Below are 18,096 nucleotides of genomic sequence, written 5' to 3' on the forward strand. Positions count from 1 at the left end.
TGAAACTGCAAATACCAACCACATAATTTAATTTTATTGCTTTTTCAAGAGATGTTAGTGTTCTGCAGTGCTTATTGGATTTTTGTGTGTAGGATATGCATGGATACACATTTATGTATTCATATGTATCTATTTTTGTTTATTCTCTGTTTTAATAGAAGACTAATTGCAAACATGTATTTGTGATTTGGATGTGCGTTACTTGTTGTAAATCTAGGGGAACCATTCTTATAAGGGTTGTTTTATAGAGGGAGGAACTGAGCTTTTGCATCTGACTGAATTATCTCCTCTCGTGTGTCAGGATGCTAGATAACACAACTGTTTAGTGTATGTGGTACAGAACCCAACTTTAGTATCCCTTATGAAAACTGCAACCCACTTCACTTATAATCTGTCTGCCCTTTTGGGCCTAGAGTGGTTTCTTTCGGTTCCCCAGAGATTTAGGTACACATCCTGGTAGAGCTCCAGCTGTGTGGGAATTTGGTCTACTGTTTGATCTTTAAAGGGCTGCCAGTACCTCTGAGAACACGTGTTTGTACACGCACACAAAGAGATGTAGCACAGAATCCTCCTGTCCTTTCCTTTTACCAACTCCAAAAGACCAGACTACACACAAAATACAGAGAAATTGACTTAGTTGCCTTGTTAGAGCTTCTTTGAACAGGGATAGTTAAAGATCTTTTTGTGCAGTTCCTTGAGAGCATGCAGGTTTTGGTTTTTAGGAGGATTTGTACTTTCATCAGTCTGGGCCCAGCCTCTACCTTTGTTCCTTTACAGCAACAAATGTGCATCTGCCTTCTGTTATCCCTTGCTCAATATTTAATTGCATTTCTGTGTTCTGTTGCATCATTTTGGCTTTGTTGTTAAGCGTTTGAACGTGTCCCACTAAACAAAGCCTTTTATTGAAGACAAGTTAGATAGCATCCTTAATATAACTACTGATGACTGAAAAGTGGTTGTTGACTTCCAATGTTACCCCTCGCCACCTCTCTCTCGTCTAGGTGCTTACAGCCCTGTCAGTAAAGAACCAGGTCTGTCTAGTCTCACATTCTAAGCAAGAACCTCACTGTTGAGGTCAGCACATTATGACGTCTTGCTCCAAAATGTGCTTCTCTCTCAGTTGTAGTGTGGCTCTGACGTCTGTCATAGATTCCACATTTCAAGCATAGGTAGCCAAATTATCTGCAATCCATCAGCCCTTTACTCCTGGCAAATGGGGTTGTGGTAAGCAAGAAGCTGGACACTGAGCCCTCCATGTGCCCTGGCAGCAAAGGTCAACAGCGTCCTGGGTTTTATTAACAGTTGCACAGCCCGTGAAGTAAGTGGGAAGCAGTTATCCCCCTTTATTAGGCCACATCTAGAATACTGTGTCTGCTTTTGGGTTCCAAATACAAGAAGGATGTCAACAAAGTGAAGCAAGTTCAGCGGAGGCCATCAGGGTAGTTGGGGCTGGAGCACTTGTCCTGTGAGGAGAGGCTGAGGGCCTGGAGATGAGACATCTTCAGGGGCACCTAGCAGCAGCCCCCCAGTACCTATGGGGAAGTCCTTGAGAAGGTGGAGCCAGGTTCTTTATAATGGTGCATGATGGGAAGACAACAGACAACAGGCGCAAGCTGAAGCAAGACATATTCATGCTGGATATAAGGAGAGGATTTTCCTCAAGAACACCGAGGCAGTAGCACAGGTTGCCCACGGAGGTTGTGTGGTCCCCATCCCTGAAGCTTTTCAGGGCACAACTGAATAAAGCACCAAGCACCTGGTTGAGCTCCTGGCTGAGCCTACTTTGAGAAGGAGGAAGGACTGCTGAGGTGCCTTCTGACCTGAATTGTCCTGTCATCCTAACCCATGATTCTGTGATCTTGAGGCCATGACGCTGCTCTGCAAGCAAGGGGATGTGCCGCTAGGAGGCATGACCCCCTAAGAGCAGTCTATCCTGACCCACAACTCCATGTGCCTCATGGACATGGGTTCATACATAACCTCCATTAGGTGACAGGATGTGGCGTGTGGTGTGGCTCAGTGCATCTACAAAGAAGCATCCCCAGGACAGCAGTTTGCATAATAACAGCTTCCTCCTGACTTAGAAATACCAACCAGAATTGTTGAGTTGCCCAAACCCTGACGTTGTGTTTTGAGTATTTTACTAGGAATAGCTCAAGGTGGAAGGACAATTTAACCATATCCTAGCTGTAGGTATGCACAGGCTTGTGGAACTCGGGCAGACAAAGTCAGGGGGGAGGGAACTGCTCAGGAGCCCAACTCAGGCAGCCTGTTTCCTCACAGTACAGATACATCCAGCCCTAGTACAAACAGCGCAACCATTGGGTAACACAATCCATAACCTTAGACCCCAAGAAGAAAAGCGTTTGCATCTGAGGATGTGATTACATGCCCACTACCACCTACTTTTTTCCAGGCTAAATTACAAACCCTGTTCTTTAGTTTCTACTTGTATGTTTTATGCTTCAGCCCTAAATGTCTTGGGGGCTTATAACTCCTGGACTAAGGTATCAGCAACCTAATAATAAAAAAAATATATATGGATGGGGGGGAAAGGCAAGGTAGACATACTATTTAAGCAACAGGAGATGCAAAATCCAAGCTATTATTTGTGAATAATTGACTAAATGATGATATAACATAATTTTATTATTAGAAATAACAGGATTGTGTTTTGGAATACATCAGCACTTTTAAACTGCTGAAAATTTGGAATTTGACATCCACAATGTTGTATAGCTCTGTTGTTGTTTATAGTGTACTTCTCTTCTTTCCCTTTGTGAAGCTTTTGTTAGAACCCAAGACTGTGTCCCATAACGTCTACAAACCTGTAAAAACGTATCTAAAGTGGAATTAAACCCCATGTGTTAAATGTATTCTAGGAATCTGAAAGGTGGATGGAGAATTGTTACCAGATGTGTCAGAATTTCAATATTTTCTTTAATTTTTGTGTGGTTCCAGAAGTGTGAGATACCAGAGAAGGCAAGGTAATGTTGGATAAGTACGAAATAGCTTGCCCAGAAGGGAGAGTTCCCACCAAGCTCTCTTCAATAGCGACTGGTTCATGCCCTGGATCGGGAGGGGCATTTTGCAGCCTTCAAAAAGACAAACCCCCTCATCTAATGCAAAAAAGAATATTCCTCACCCAACCCATCATCATTCCTCCTACCAACTTGTCTGTCAGTTACAAAACACAGGTATTGTGAAATGGCATAATCATGGAGGAGATGTGATAAGAGAAGCCGTAGGAAGGCATTGGTAGCTGTCAGGGTGCCGTGATGGCTGGGGGTGGTGGGAGCCCTGGGGCGGTAGGGCAGGGCCTGGCAGCCCGTCTTGTCCCACCAGCAGAAGCTTGGCCAAAAGCTCCAAAGGGACCGGGGCTGGGACCCAGGTGCTGGCCTCAACACCCCGAGAGCCTCTGCCCATGAACACCCAGGGAAGGGGCTGCCAGTGCTGTGCTGGCCCTGGGGGGGTTAGCTGGGTCATACATGGTTGATGGTAAAACCTCACCACTTGCTTAAATCTTTTTTATTTTATTTCAAGTATACACTGTGGAACACCAATTTTTCAAACCTTTTCCACCACCAGATCCTTCAAAATTTCCCATCTGTGATGTAGGTCCCTGTGTATAAGTGTAGACCAAATGATGACAAGCTCACATTTATATGTGCTGGAGAAGCGATCGGTAGATGTCCAGGTGGCGAAATACGCCATCATGCAAATGTTGTGGAAAACCAGTCTGCAGAGCTATTATTTTCAATAGATCACTTGTTTAAAGACCATAATTTTGCCTATTTTGAATTTGATATATTGATTCTCAGCTGGTTTAGGCTGTCTTGAATTATCTTCGTGAAAAGTTAATTTAGGAGGAGAAGAAAATTGTTTCCCCCCTCCTCTCTTCATTCATTTGTAACAGATGTAAATGACTACAGGTTCAAAGGTCATTTAGAACTTTGATAGCACTTTAAAAGTTTGATAACACTTTGAACTACTTTGAGAGTGATAATAAAGTGTAGGGGAAACTTACTGCATTTGATCTGCTCTCACTATGGTGCTTCTCCACAGAAAATATAAATTACCTAATCCTTTTACATTTAGGCAGAGGTTACCTCAGTTAATCAAATACTCATCATGAGGTAGCGACATGCATAGGTATATCTGCTGTGGTGCATTGTGGGGCAAACCCTTGGTTATCTCGTAGTAACTTCTTTACATGTCTCACCCTTTTCCATCATTTGCTGTTTTGCTAAGTATTGCTTCCTAATAGAGGTTGTTTTTTTTTTCATGGGTTATGTAAATGAATGCTTGACTTAAGAGGAGGTTGCCCAAGCCTGCAAAACCTTTGAGTTGTTAGAACACCAGCACATAGGTACAGCTGTGGCTCTTCCATACCTGTGCCTGACCTGCCTGAGTTTGCTTGTGGGAAGAGGGCGGCAGGTATCACAATATTTATGTTCTTCATCCAAGTCCTTATGTCATTGTTAGATATTTCTCATGTTTTCCATGTCGGAACAGCTAGCGTAGTCTTCTATAACAGGCATCTAACTTCACATTAAATATTTGAGGGATCACAGAACCATATAGTCAATAAATTGCAACCTAAAATGTGATTATTGTCTGATATATATAGCTGTTTTAAACATTAACATGTCTGGGAAAGAAGCTTTTCAGCCTTTACATTTTTAATAGATTTTGTTATTTCCTCTTGTAAAAGTGAACCCAATTATAAAGGTGAACCAATATGGGCAGACTTTATTTGAATAAACTAGTATTGCTTATACTGAAACTATCATAGAATCATAGAATGATAGAAAGGTTTGGGTTGGAAGGGACCTTAAAGGTCACCTCATTCCAACCCCCCTGCCATGGGCAGGGACACCTCCCACTAGATCAGGTGGCTCAAAGTCCTGTCCAACCTGGCCTTGAACACTTCCAGGAATGAAGCAACTTGTTCCAGTGTCTCACCATCCTCACGGTAAAGAATTTTTTCCTAATACTTAATCTAAATCTACCTTCTTCCAGTTTAAACCCATTACCTCTTGCCCTATCAGTACAATTATGTGTATGACACCTCTAACAATGTTGTGGCTGTGTCCTTTGCCATATACTCTGAGGGTGAATCACAACCCATCTGTGCCTCAGTCTTTCACCATATACAGTGGAGATAAAAAATCATGTGCTGATTCATGAATTTAATAAAAAAATTAAGTTTGTCATTTCTGGGCAGGAAAGTGAAGTGTTGCAAATTTGTTGCTACTAATATGAAATTAAAACCTATGAAGTCATTTTGATGCCAGCAATTTACAACAGTTTTACTCTGTTTCTCTGATTGTATATGACTGTATGGCACAGTACAGTGCTACCTGGAATAAGATAATTTAAGTACAGGAAAGGAACAGTCTGTTAGCATAAGGAGCAGCTTGAGTTAAGTAAGTACCTCCCAGCAATTAATGCAACTGCATTTCTTGCAGCTTGCTTTCTGTCCTCACTCTCAAGTTTGGTAAACATGCTTTACATTCTTCTCTTCGTTGTAGTCATTCCAAAGTTTTAATTTCTTGGGATACCTCCACAGTGCAATACTGGAGAGGGCCAGGGAACCCAGTGAAGATCCAGCTATCTGCTCTGATAAATAGCTAGCTCACTCCCTGGTTCTTTGTTCTTTTCCAGAAGGTCTCTTCAAGAGAATACCTAGGCTTTGTTTTTAAATAGTCCATTTTGGAGGCAGTATGTACAATTTTTTTGGCTTTTGCCATCCCTCAGCACTATCCCAATGTGGTCATCTGGATTTCTGAACGTTCACAACATGCAGTGCTCGCTTCCATGCTCTGAAAATGCTGTGTTTCTGGGTTAGAGTGTAGTCTCCAGACTGTTTCGGATACTTTGAAAGGTATGAAAGGTGCTAATGGTGTTAGGTGTGCAGGGCCAGATAATGAGGCCCCACACCCCTCTAGCAGATGCTGTCAGGTGTGGATGTGACCGGTTTGCAGTAGGGGAGGTATTTCAAAGCGGTGTGGATATGAGCCAGAGGGTACCATTGGTCTTGTGTTTGGCAGTGCAGACCTTGCTCACTGTGAGAGCTTTCGACCCACAGGTGGGTTGGCTGTGCTCTGCCACTCCAGAACAGTTGTCTGCCTTCTGTGTAGCCAAACCTTAGCTTTGGCTCATTTTTCTTTCTCTTTTTTTTTTTTCTCAATTACTTCTCTTTACTTACTCTCTACTTTTCTTACTGTTTATACCTTTTTTCTTCCTTTCACCTTAATCCTCTCATTTTTCCTCTTCCCTCTAACACAGATGACCGGTACAGACTTGATGCTGTGCTGGATCCCCTGGATGGAGATTAAAACGCAGGAACACACAATAAAAGCACATCTTACATGTGCCACCTGAGTCAACATGTATGTGTGCATGTGTCTGGTGTCTGTATTCTCATTTCTAGCTCTGCTGGAAGCTATTACTAATCCAGAGAGGGAAAGCAGATGGCTTTCAAGGAGATATCAGCTATTTAAAAAAAACAGCAGAAGCATTTTTGAACTTGGGAGTAAGATGGAGTCAATTAATGCTGGTTTTCCTATCCCCTCACTACTGCTGTTCCCCCCCAACTATTACAGCTACTTTTAAAAATAATTAATGGAAGCTTTCTGATTAATCCAGGCCCTTCTTTTTTGTATAAGGACGATCAACATCCCTTTTCTAGTGCAGAAGGTGTTTGTTGGGGAGTGCTTAGCAGTCGTATCAGTCTTGCACTTAAAACTTCCAATAGGTTTATCCTCCACTTCTGTCTTTTAAGTGCCCTGAAAAAGACAGAATTATGCGATAGCAATAGCAAATGGCAGTACTTTTTTTACATCAGGTTCAGTGCACTCTTGCTTTCATGTTCATTGATTGTAATGTGAGCATGTTACTCAGTAATTTGCTTTTCTGAGCAGCCATGAACATTAAACTCCTGAGATTTCATGGCCTTGAGGTTAGTAGCCTCTTGGGAGCAGAACAGAGCAGAGTGTTAAACTGTATAGCAGATTTTATTTGTCAAGTTTTGGTTTTGCCATGACAGAAAACTAGCGGAATGCTTTTTTTCCATGGGTGTTTCCTTTGGTCTGGCTAAAGCAGATTACTGATGAGGGAAGAGCAAATTTCCATCGTTCTGCACATCTGCTGAACATTCCTTCCCCACCCAGAGGACCACGGTTCAGCCACAGACACAGGAATGAACAATATGAAGTGTGATGGGTCTTGAAATGTCTTTAGGTGGCAGAAGTTGGCTTTAATTCTACTTTTTTTTTTTAATAAGGACTGTTTTGATTTTTGATGCTTGACTTTGGAAACCATCAAGTTAACGAAAAGCTGACTCTGTCTTATGTTCGTCTTATACAGAGACATGTTGGAAAATGTAATCTCTTAAATTTTCTATTTAAGAAAATATATGTTATATAATCCCTACATAATCTCTTATAATTTCTATATAAGAAAATAATTTAAAATAAATGCTATTATTTTTCCTTTTTTTTTCTCCTAGGAGCAAGTAATAGTTCTGGACAGCCAGTGAGTACTTTGAGTAGAAGGTCTCATTTCAGTGGTAGTGTTTAAGTAGGGTTTTGTGATTTTATTCATGACTTTGAAGGTTTGGAGTAGAGGGGAGAAGGAGAAAGACAAAGCAGGAGCAGGAGTGAAGGTCACATACTTTGACCTTTGTGCATTCTTATTCAGGTATGCCTGAACTCATTGAATTTGCCGGTCAGCAAATTATAACATACCTCATATAGTCTTTGAATACCAGTTGAGGTAAGAGAATGGGCAACAGCTACAGCGAAACTATGGGCAGATTCCTGGTTACTTGGAACCTCGATAGTGATAATCGATAGTTTGAATTTGCTTAATTTTCAGAGGATTTCCATAGTTCTCATGTAGGTTAAGTACCATTCTATTGGCAGAGGTATTGTATGGCTTGGTGGTATTGTTATTTTTGACATAAATATAAGCAAACCCCACAGATAGTTCAGACTGCAATTCGTGTGCAGGCTGGACTGTCAAAAGATCTATCATTTGTAATAGTCAATGTTTGAAAGATACTGTATAAAATACAGCATCTGGAGCTGCAAATACATACAGTATGGTGAAAACTTTAGTTTTACCTGCAAATTATTTTTTTCTGATGTAATGTATTATTGGAATTATAATATACATACTGGCAGAAAAGCTGTTGATGACAGAGTCGTGTCATGTTTTAAATAATATGGGTGGCAGAAAAATTATATGCTGAAGTGACACTTCCAGTATTTTTAGGAAAAAAATCAATGATACACACTTCACTAAACCGTACCTTTTATTCCCTGTGGAAAGTTAGTTTGCCCACTCTGACCAGTAGCTGATAGGTGATTTCTTGGATATTTGCCAATACGCCTTCACAACAGGTGGCTGCAATATAATGATTTTACAAGCATACTACATTAATTATCTGTGATTAAAACTTAACCAGAAATTACAAAATAACAGTGCAAATGCTTTGTTTTGTCCAGAGGGTAATTAAAACGTCTCCTTTGTATGCAGATAGAAAAAGGAAATGTGTGGAAGACTTCTTAATTAGCACTCCATAGCCTGATATCCTCAGAAAGATTAGATGAAAAGTCATAGAGTGTGCATTCAAAATGCGAGGCATGCTGCATTGCTTTTTTGTTCCGCTTGCACTTGTCCACTGGAAGCTCTTAGCTCAGATGTATGCAGGTTAAGCGTGTGTGTAAAAGATTGGAGATGGGGATACTGAAGCTGAGATTAATCCTGCCAGACTTCAGTCACCTAAAAGGTACCTAAGTTTAAGACAAGTGTCTAGGCTCCTTTGGTAATTAATGACTTGAAACAGGTACTTCCAGAGTGCAATGTCATCCAAAGGATAGTTGGCTAAAAGTGTCAATAAATTAACTATAGAGAAAACAATTAGCAGTTAGCTGAAATTAGGTGAAATTAAAGCCCCTCTGTCACCAGCTCTTCTTGCATGTGAACAGCTTCAACAAATTGGGGTCTAACACATCCTTATCTTATTTCCATTATCCGCACACAATGTTTGGATAATGCTGCATACAGCATAACGATGCTGTATGCAGATGTATCTGAATCTTTATGTGAGTCATATGCATTGTGTTAACAACATAAACCATGTATGCACTTTCAAAGTCCAAGAATGTCTGAAAGAATTACATGTACCGTCCCACTGATGACTAACTTCTTCCACCATGGACCCACCAGGGCTCAAGAACCTCATTGTGAGTGGTGTTAGCAGTTACGGTCCTTCTTCTGCAGATTGTTCTGTGTCTGTGTTCTGCAGTCCCAAGGCAGGATAAAACTTGATACTGTCCTCTGAGGAGGAAGTAGATAACAGCAGTTTGGGGTGGGCTCGGATTTCTGAAATATTTTGTTTGCAAAAGATACAGATATGTATTTACGGGAATTTGTAAAACATGTACAATATTTTTACAAGTCTGTCCCATAGGTAAATTTTATTGTGGTAAGGAACTACACTATTTTAGTGCTTATTTTTATAATAACATTGCCTTACATTAATTAACATAATGCAAATGCAGCTGTGAACTATGTCAAATGCTGTGCATCTCTGAGAGATAATATCTACTTATGACCATATTCCATATGCACTAGCTAATCTACATACTAGCAATGAACTCTGCTCAGACTGCATTACTGGTAGTACAAATAAAGATATGAAATCCGATATATCACAGAAAGACAGTCTTACAGGATAACTTGTAAAATGAATAAGGATTTAGAAGTAAAATGTGGCTAGGGAACTGTTTACCATTTCACCAGCTGAAACCTTTGTGTTAGTACGTAGAGTTGCTAACAAGGTAATTGTAAATCAGACCAGTGCTTTTAAATTAAATTAAAATTGTATGAATGGTCATAAGAATAAAATAAATTTACACCAGTCGCACTCAGAGTGGTTGTTCTCAGATGCTGAAGGATATACAGTGAGGGAAAAATATGCATTGTTCAGTGCTTTGTTTAACATGTTTGCTTTTTTTCCTCACAGTACAGTGCTGTGGATACAAATCCTTTATCTGTATATATTATGCAGCCCATCTGGAACAAAATTATTAAGGTAAGAATTTAATAGAAATATCACATGATAATGTAAGAATTTGTTGTAAATACAGCATGTGTTTTAATTTAAAAATAGGTATTGGTTAATAACGCTGAAATTAAGACAACTGTATAAAAGAAAGCAAATGTTACAGATCAGATATATAGCTATATTTAGGATGAGGATGTTTGCATTTTGAGGTGGGTTTTTTTAGAAAAACAAGTTGGTTTTGTTTTTCTGATTGCTATGCAAAAGGCATCCTTTCCTTTCTTACACCTTTCATGATTACATCTTTCATTAAACAGCTTTGCAGACATGGAAGGGTTTACTCAGTACAAATTATTTTTGTGCAGCATATGCTGCCTAACAGCAACTAAGCCTTTATCTCTGTGCTGTGCACATGATTTTATGCAAGTGCTGTCTCATTTTCTCCCAAGGGTACTTGCTCAAGAGAGCTAGGCTTTTCTCTTAAGAAGCTGAATATGAGAGCGGTTACCATGATCACCATAACGATTGGAAGATGGCATCTCTTGAATGCATTATTATCTGCAGTTTTTTAAAAAAACCTCACAATTAGTTTTGCTCTTGTTGGCAAAAAAAAAGCTGTATCTCAAATAACTATGAACTTTATTGATCTCCAAGGAAGCAATGACTTCTGCATCTGCATCGTTAGGGGAAATATTTAGATTGGAGCAGACTTGAAAACAAACCTTTATACAAACAAAAAAGGATGTATGTGATCAGAGCGCTTGTGGGATCTGCCATGTTTGAGTTCTGTAACTCAGGTATTGCTTATGCTTGATACAGCAGGAAAATCATAATCTTTTGTTCATAACCTCAATGTGATTTCATGAAAGTGTTTATATGACCTAACATAAGAATTAATAAACAACCCGGATGTGGTGTGAGAGAAAAACAATGCAGAGATGTGAAACTGAATTCAATAATTCAGTTCAGAGATTCTGTTTTCTTTCTCATCATAATATTGAGGAAAACAGTGAGGCAGAAAACCCCGCCCAGCACTCTGAAGTCTGGCGTGGGAGATGAGCAGAGACTTTACTGTGCATTTGTGCTTTGGTTTAGGAGATCTATGGGTATTAATCTGCTATCAAATTGAAGGGAGGGTATTATCAATGAAAAGCCTCCTTTGGAGAGGAGTTTTTCTAATGGTTGCAGAGTTTTCCCAGAAGAAAAGCAACATTCTTGACCGTCTGTGTAGGACAGGGTGATAGAACCTATTAAAATGTGACCTCTTTAGATTTTTTTTAAACCTCCTTAAATTTTAGGTAAGCATGATTTTGTTCACTTCTTGCTGGAGGAGATCCCAAACCAGAGCACAGGACTGAAAACCTATTTCGAAAGCTGGGAGTGGGTGCGGGTGCTGCCTGTACCTGGCGTTTTGTTTGGTTTGAACCCTGAAGATATACCAATGAATATTGGTATATTTGTCTCCTGCTGCAAGAGCCTTACAGGATTATTTTCAAGGGTGTATCACAAGTGTTTAAAGGGAAATTATAATGCTCTCAGCTTTTCTAGAAGTAGGCATTCTAATGTTAAAAGATACTGCCAGGTAAAATCAGAGTCCTGCAGAGGAGCTGGGAATTCTCAGCTGCAGAGGTCAAAGCAGCATGTAATGGGAATTGCAGTAGAATCACCTTGGTTGCTCCTAGAGAACTGGGACAACACCAAACTTATTGGCCAAAATTTTATTATTTGTAAAATATTAGTAGGAATGGAAGCTGCTAGAATGGTTTGTTTCCTGGCTGGAATACTGAAACCAGGTGTGGCAGTGACTGTTGTTCCAAACTCAATCCAAGAAAATTCTGCTCATCTGTTCCCCCCAAAATACTTTTTTTCTCTTGAAGTGTAAGTAAAACAGTGGTATTGTAATAAATGTGATAAAGTCTTATTTTTAGTAGGAGAAGCTTTGAATGCATTCACTCATCATTGATATCTTATAGCTTCTACCTGTTGTAAGCATTATAACTGGGCTATGAGCATGCTCTAGACTATAATCTGTGATCTAGCATATAATATTGAATTTAGATTTTACAATGTATCATGTTATTTCTATTTAAATAGAACAGTGCATTGCAATAGGGAGATATAATAAAGGTGGGGTAATTTTTAAAGAGGATACATTGCATCTAATATGTTCATTCAGAACTGGATAGTAAAGTGTGTTTCTTGATTACTGGGAAAAATAATTTCTCTCAGTTCAGACATCCTTATACGCCCATTTGCAGATATGAATCAATTAGTTTTAGTTTCTAATCGGGTGAAAATAAACATTACACAGGGACTGTTTTTACCAGATTCTAGAGGAGTTAAAAATATCAACCTAAAATTCAGAGCCATGAAAAAAAAATAAATAAATCAAATCTATGAGAACAGAGGCTTGGGATTTGGGTCTGGCTTCTCATAGGTCAGTTTAGTCTGAATAGCAACACGTTTCTCTGTATTCCATAACACAGAATTCATTGGAAGATGTTTCCTATGTTATGAGAAATTAAGAAGAGCCTGACATTAGAGAAGATGTGGGAATTTATGAGCTGGGATGTGACACACGTAAGAACTGAAAACATGTTGTCATAACCCTGCTCATTTACCTGTGGTGGGGATGCTAGGAAAGCAAAGAATTTGTGCATTTAAGTTAGAAATTCTCCTGGAAATCCTAAGCATTACCTTCCTCTCTTTCCTTTTCCAAGGACATCTTTCTTATATTGTCATGTGCCTGTGTCAGTTTAAGTGTGATTTTTGTATTTATGTGCTTCAGAAACATGTTGAATGTGGTGCTAAAGCAGAAAGTGAATGGTAATGTTTCATGTCTGGATTCTGTAATGGGCTTGAAGTACTCTGAGGTAACTCCTGTCCATGGTGGCTTTTCCACATTGTATGAAACTATAGTAACACCTATGTGAAACTACAGAGTAACATTCTTTACATGTCATTTAGAACTATTCTGATTATGCAGATGTATGTATTTCATCTTTAATGAATTCAGTGCTCTGTCTTTTTGCCTTTAATTAAGATTTGTATTTTATAATAAAACACAATCATGTGATCTCTGACAGATAATGGGTAGTATTACTTAGCTGCTACACAAATTGAATATTCCTCCTCTATTTGTATTCATGAGAAATCAAATTTGTGCAGGACAATGAGAGGAAAAGGAGGAAACCCCACTGGGATACACAGGTGTGTGCCAGCTTCACTGAAGTCAATTAACCCCCTCTCCATTGCCTTTACGAACTTCGATTTTATCACTAGAATTGGACATGATTAGAATTTTCGCGGTCTCAAGGGACTTAGTTAAGGAATATTTCAAGTTTGAATAGAGCTTTATATAAATATGTGTATTTTAGCATTTATTATCCAAATAGACAGTTCATATATTAAAACATTTGCTGTTTGTATTAAGGCTTTTAGCATAAATGGATGTAGAGCCTTTAAAACAGGAATCAGTTAGTATTTTGTGGAACTGAAAGTTTTTTAAAAGGTTCAAGCATACATTGGTTTTGCCAGAGAGCAGATGTGTTTCTTGCCAGTGGCGCCTCCAGTTGTATTAATAATGTAGCACATTGGTGTGTTAGATTTCTACTGTTTGTTAATGAGATTATAAAGGTTGTAACATATCCTTCTATAGGATACTAGTAAATTCAGGCTGTGTTTTCCCAACATGTGTAAGAAGTTAATCTTTTAACACCCGGTAATTTTTTAATTGTGAGAGAGGGTGATGGTAGCGTAATGTCAACCAAAAGAATAAGGGTCATTAAATATAATAAAAGGGATTTTGCAACTGGAATACTTTCCAAATACCTAGACAGATTAGGTTCAGTAAGGTTCAAGAGTGCATGTAGGGGTTTAACTGCAGGAGAGGCTGTTTTCCTGAGGATAGATCTCCTGTAACTGTTTTTCATGGTATGTCTATGAACTGAAGGGATTGCAAATATAACAACATCCTTTGATGAATTCCTTCTTAAAATGCATGATGTTACCAAGAAAGTGGGTTAAAATAACATCTTCGTGTTTGCACTGTGTAAGCATAGATTATTTCCTGTAATAACTTAACAATAACATCATGACTATTTAGAATGATGAGCTTAATTAGAAAGCAGACACTTATGGCGCTACACTTCATTTAATAGTCAACAATTATTATGAGTCGTACAGGAGAAATCAGTCATTTTAAAACAATACATTGGATGGCATCTATATATCCATGTAAACGGTTCATCCACAGGTTGCCTTGATGCACTATTTTGATGCATGTTTTAGATTAAAAGATGCCAGTCTAGAATTTCTTCAGTGTCTGTCCTTATTTCATGTAAGGTCACAGACATCGGATAAATTCCACAGCAGGCGATTCATACCAAGCCTCCATCTTACAAGGTTTCTGCATCCCCAGGTAGCAAATTTAGGAGATGTGCCACTGTCAGTGCATGCTGGATATGCAGTCAATGTAAGAAGAGGGGACCATGCAGTGAAGGCTTCGTCCTTAGTTAGGTGTTCTCCTAAAGGAGCTTCAGGGAACATTTGCTGTCACTTGTTCCTAGGGATTTAGAGTTGGGCTTCTGAAGGCTGAGAATGATAGGTATGTTAATTTTTTTTACTGTAACTGTATGCATTCTGTGATGTATTTTAAATAATGTAAAAGCTGACATACAATATTTTAAAATTAGTGATAAAATCCTGGTCATAAGGAAAGCAACTATCAGATTTAATATTTTCCCCGACGTTATTAAAGAAAATATCTAAGAAATGTAACTGAAAAATATTCAGGAATTTTCCTCTGATTTTTGAAAGCTTACACTGTAAACATCAGTTGCACAGTTTCTCCTGGATATTGTGAATTGTTCTATGGTAGAAAAAGAGGATCTAGTCAGGATAATTAATCAGTCCAAGCATTCAAATTCTATATGCAGTTTTTTCATGTAGTAATAGGCTAAAGGAAATATAAAGATGTATATAAATTAATACGTATTCACCTGCCTGTCCATCTAGCCGGACTGAAGAAATTGACAAAACATTTGATTTCAAAACTTAAATTTAACTTATTTCTTTAATATTGTTTTGTAATATTTTACTGTGTCAAAGTACTTCATGTACCTTTTCAGTCCTTAAACAGTCCAAAGAATTTGTTTATAAGCCTCTGGTATGTTTATATTTTGAATATATTGATACTGTGTTTGAGTGGTGGTAGTGGTTAATAATTAGTATTTCTGCAAATATGTTCTGTCTAAATTTGGAAGAAACTGTGTTTCTTGGGAAGATGTTACCAAAAGGGATCCCTCTTGCAGTGTAAGAATACCTTAAAACCGCAGGGAAAGCAGAGCTGAGAATGGTTAACAGGATAAAGAATTAGAGGCTTAGGTGAAGACAGAGTCCTTTTCAGCACTCTACAAAGTAAAATGAATTGATGGAGTGTTTATAATTTACGACTACAGAGGGAGACCCTGCAGACAGTTACTATCTAAAGTAGGGAGCTGCTTGTAACAGGGAGATCTTCTGAATCTAAAACTGTAATGCACTCAGTGTCTCATATTAGTTGATGTTTAGAGTTGGAAAATATCGACATATTTTAGAAGAGATTTCACTATTATAGTGTGGGAATAGAATGCTTAAAAAAACTTGCCATGTGGATGCTGATTTACCACACTGGGGTGCTGCAGCCTTCTTTCAGTTGCGATACACATAATCACAAGACGCGTTCCTCAGTGACTCGGAAAATAAGGACAATGTATAACACAGGAAATACAACATTTTTAAATGACATTTTTACTGCAGTCACAAAGATCAGGCAAAAGGATTACAGTTGAAAATAAAATTCAGAAATGAAAAATGTATGTTAATTTGAAAATGGGAAAATATGCACAAATCTGACCACTGCTGGTGTTGTATACAGGCTTCTCCTTTCCTGATAAAAAATATAAAATATTTAATTGAAATAGGTCTGATGATTTGAAATATACTACTTCTTAGATTTTTTTATTTTTTTTTTAACAGATAGTGCCTTTGTGGATTGCTCCCAACCTGTTAACATTCTCTGGATTTGTCATGATTTTAGTTAATTATTTTCTAATATCTTTTTATGACTGGGACTACACTGCCTCAGGTAAATAATTTCGTGTTGTTATTTTATGTAATTAGTGAGCTGCTGATGTCATACTCCTGAATGATACAGAGGAGGTATCAGATACTTGAATCCTCTACTCATTAATGAGGCTCCATGTGCATGTAGGAGGATCTAACCTCACACCTGGCATTATAAATTTAGATAATTTTATTGAAAAATCTATTTAATTTCATCCCTAAATATGGCTTACAGCATGTGCTACTTGAAGTCTATAATACCTCATTTTATTAAAAGTGTATTTCAGGATTTGAATACAGGGCCAAAAACTACCCTAATGTTCTTCATAATGTTTTCATTGGTTTCATGTTTCCTAATACCTAAACCTATGCCTGGTTGAGTTAATTTCCCTTTCATTAATCACACCTCCCCTCATTCAAGACTGCTTCTAGACAAAGAAGAAATAGTTTCTAAATAAATGTCTCTTGCAATTCTGACTTTCAAAGTCCAAGTCGATTATTTGCTCATGGCACACCAAGTCAAATGCTTTCTGGAGCTGATTGCTCCTCAGTGTAGGGATGCATTCAGTTCTGGGCTTCTCAGACCAGGTGTTGGAGCCTACAGAAAGTATTAATCACCTCCTGGGTGATATGTAAACAGCCTAGCTTTTCTTTAAACTAGATGATTTGGTGAAGACTTAACACTTTTATTTTCAGAAACAATTATGTTTGGGTTTTTTTGCTGCCTTTAATTTCTTATCCCTGTGATTAGGTTCAGGAGGTACAGTTTGGCATTGAAGGTCTTTTCCAACCTAAATGATTCTATGATTTGTCACAACAGTTCTAGAGGCATGGATACTTGCTAGCAGTTTTGGTTCAAAAATAATCCTGTATGAGCATTAAGTTTTCAGGACCAGCATGTTATGTAGTTATCTGGCCTCATCTTTAAACACTTGCTTTTTTTAATCAACGCCACTGATATTTACCAAGTTCTGTAATAAAAGAGCATCCAGCACAGACCTTTGAGTGGGGTAATTTTATCTTGACGCATTCCCAGTAGATACACATTGAACTTGAAGACATTTGAAATGGTGATTAAGTCTGTTAGAGTTGAGACCTCTTGTGTAGTTTGCAAGCCTCTTCTCGATTCCACACGAGAACAGCGCCCATCATTTCCCAATCAATAGAAAAAGTTCATGCAACCTAACGAGCCTTTTGAGTATCATATATCAATCCCATACCTAGGATCAGGAATAAAAGACTTAATTTCCTGGACAGCTGGTTTTCATTCTACAGTTTGAAAATTCGCAGCTAGGAGTCAGGAATTGCCGTCTTTTCTTTCGGAGTGGCAATATGAGGTATGGAGAGAAAGGTGATCCGGGCACTGCTATAGGTGCTGCATCTCCCTGTTCAGCAAGGGCACGCCTCTGTGTCCAAGTATTCCCTGTGTTCAATGCCAATGCCAGAAAGCTGAGAGGGCTTTGCACTTACAGTTGTTTAGTGCTGGTGTAGTCCTTACTGCATTATGTTTAAGTTAAATAGGATGCTTTTTGGAAAAAGGATTGATTTCTTTAAAAAAACAGCAATAACCCTCTCAGCAGAGCAATAACAGAACCCTGGGTTCTGTCCAATTCAGCTTTCTTTTCCTTTTTTTCAAGGAAAAAAAAAAGGTGCTAATATCTGTCCTAGCCTAAGGACAAAAATTTCCTGTTCCATCTGTATGGTAAAAGTGCTACACAAACCCCATGCTGGCACTAATAATAATCATCATGCTTGAAAGGTACATTTTTTTTAATACTTAGCTATTACATAAACATTAACTAATTTGTGGCTGGATAGTCTTCTTCCCATGACCTGTGAAAATTTTTGCCGGGGTTACTATCATTATTTTGTGCAGTACTAGAGTAATTTCAGGACCAAAAAACCTCTGCCTTATC

The 18,096-nt window shown here is 38.5% G+C and overlaps 1 protein-coding gene across 3 annotated transcripts in view; it reads left to right on the forward strand.

The window, feature by feature from the left end:
* Positions 1–18,096, forward strand: part of LOC308061478 (ethanolaminephosphotransferase 1-like) — a 65,455-nt gene that overhangs the window by 11,769 nt on the left and 35,590 nt on the right. For 2 of the 3 annotated variants that reach the window (XR_013927242.1, XM_080381511.1), the window contains exons 2-3: positions 10,037–10,105; positions 16,094–16,202. Coding sequence is in view for 2 of the 3 variants with exons in the window: in XM_080381511.1 (XP_080237637.1) it covers positions 10,037–10,105; positions 16,094–16,202 (178 nt within the window). In the remaining variant the exon portion in view is untranslated. Of the gene's footprint in view, positions 1–10,036; positions 10,106–13,161; positions 16,203–18,096 lie in introns of all 3 variants that reach the window. The other variant, XM_080381512.1, reaches the window with a different exon arrangement.

Source organism: Falco punctatus, assembly GCF_963210335.1.
Source record: "Falco punctatus genome assembly, chromosome: 3".
In the NCBI taxonomy this organism is placed as follows: Eukaryota; Metazoa; Chordata; class Aves; order Falconiformes; family Falconidae; genus Falco; species Falco punctatus.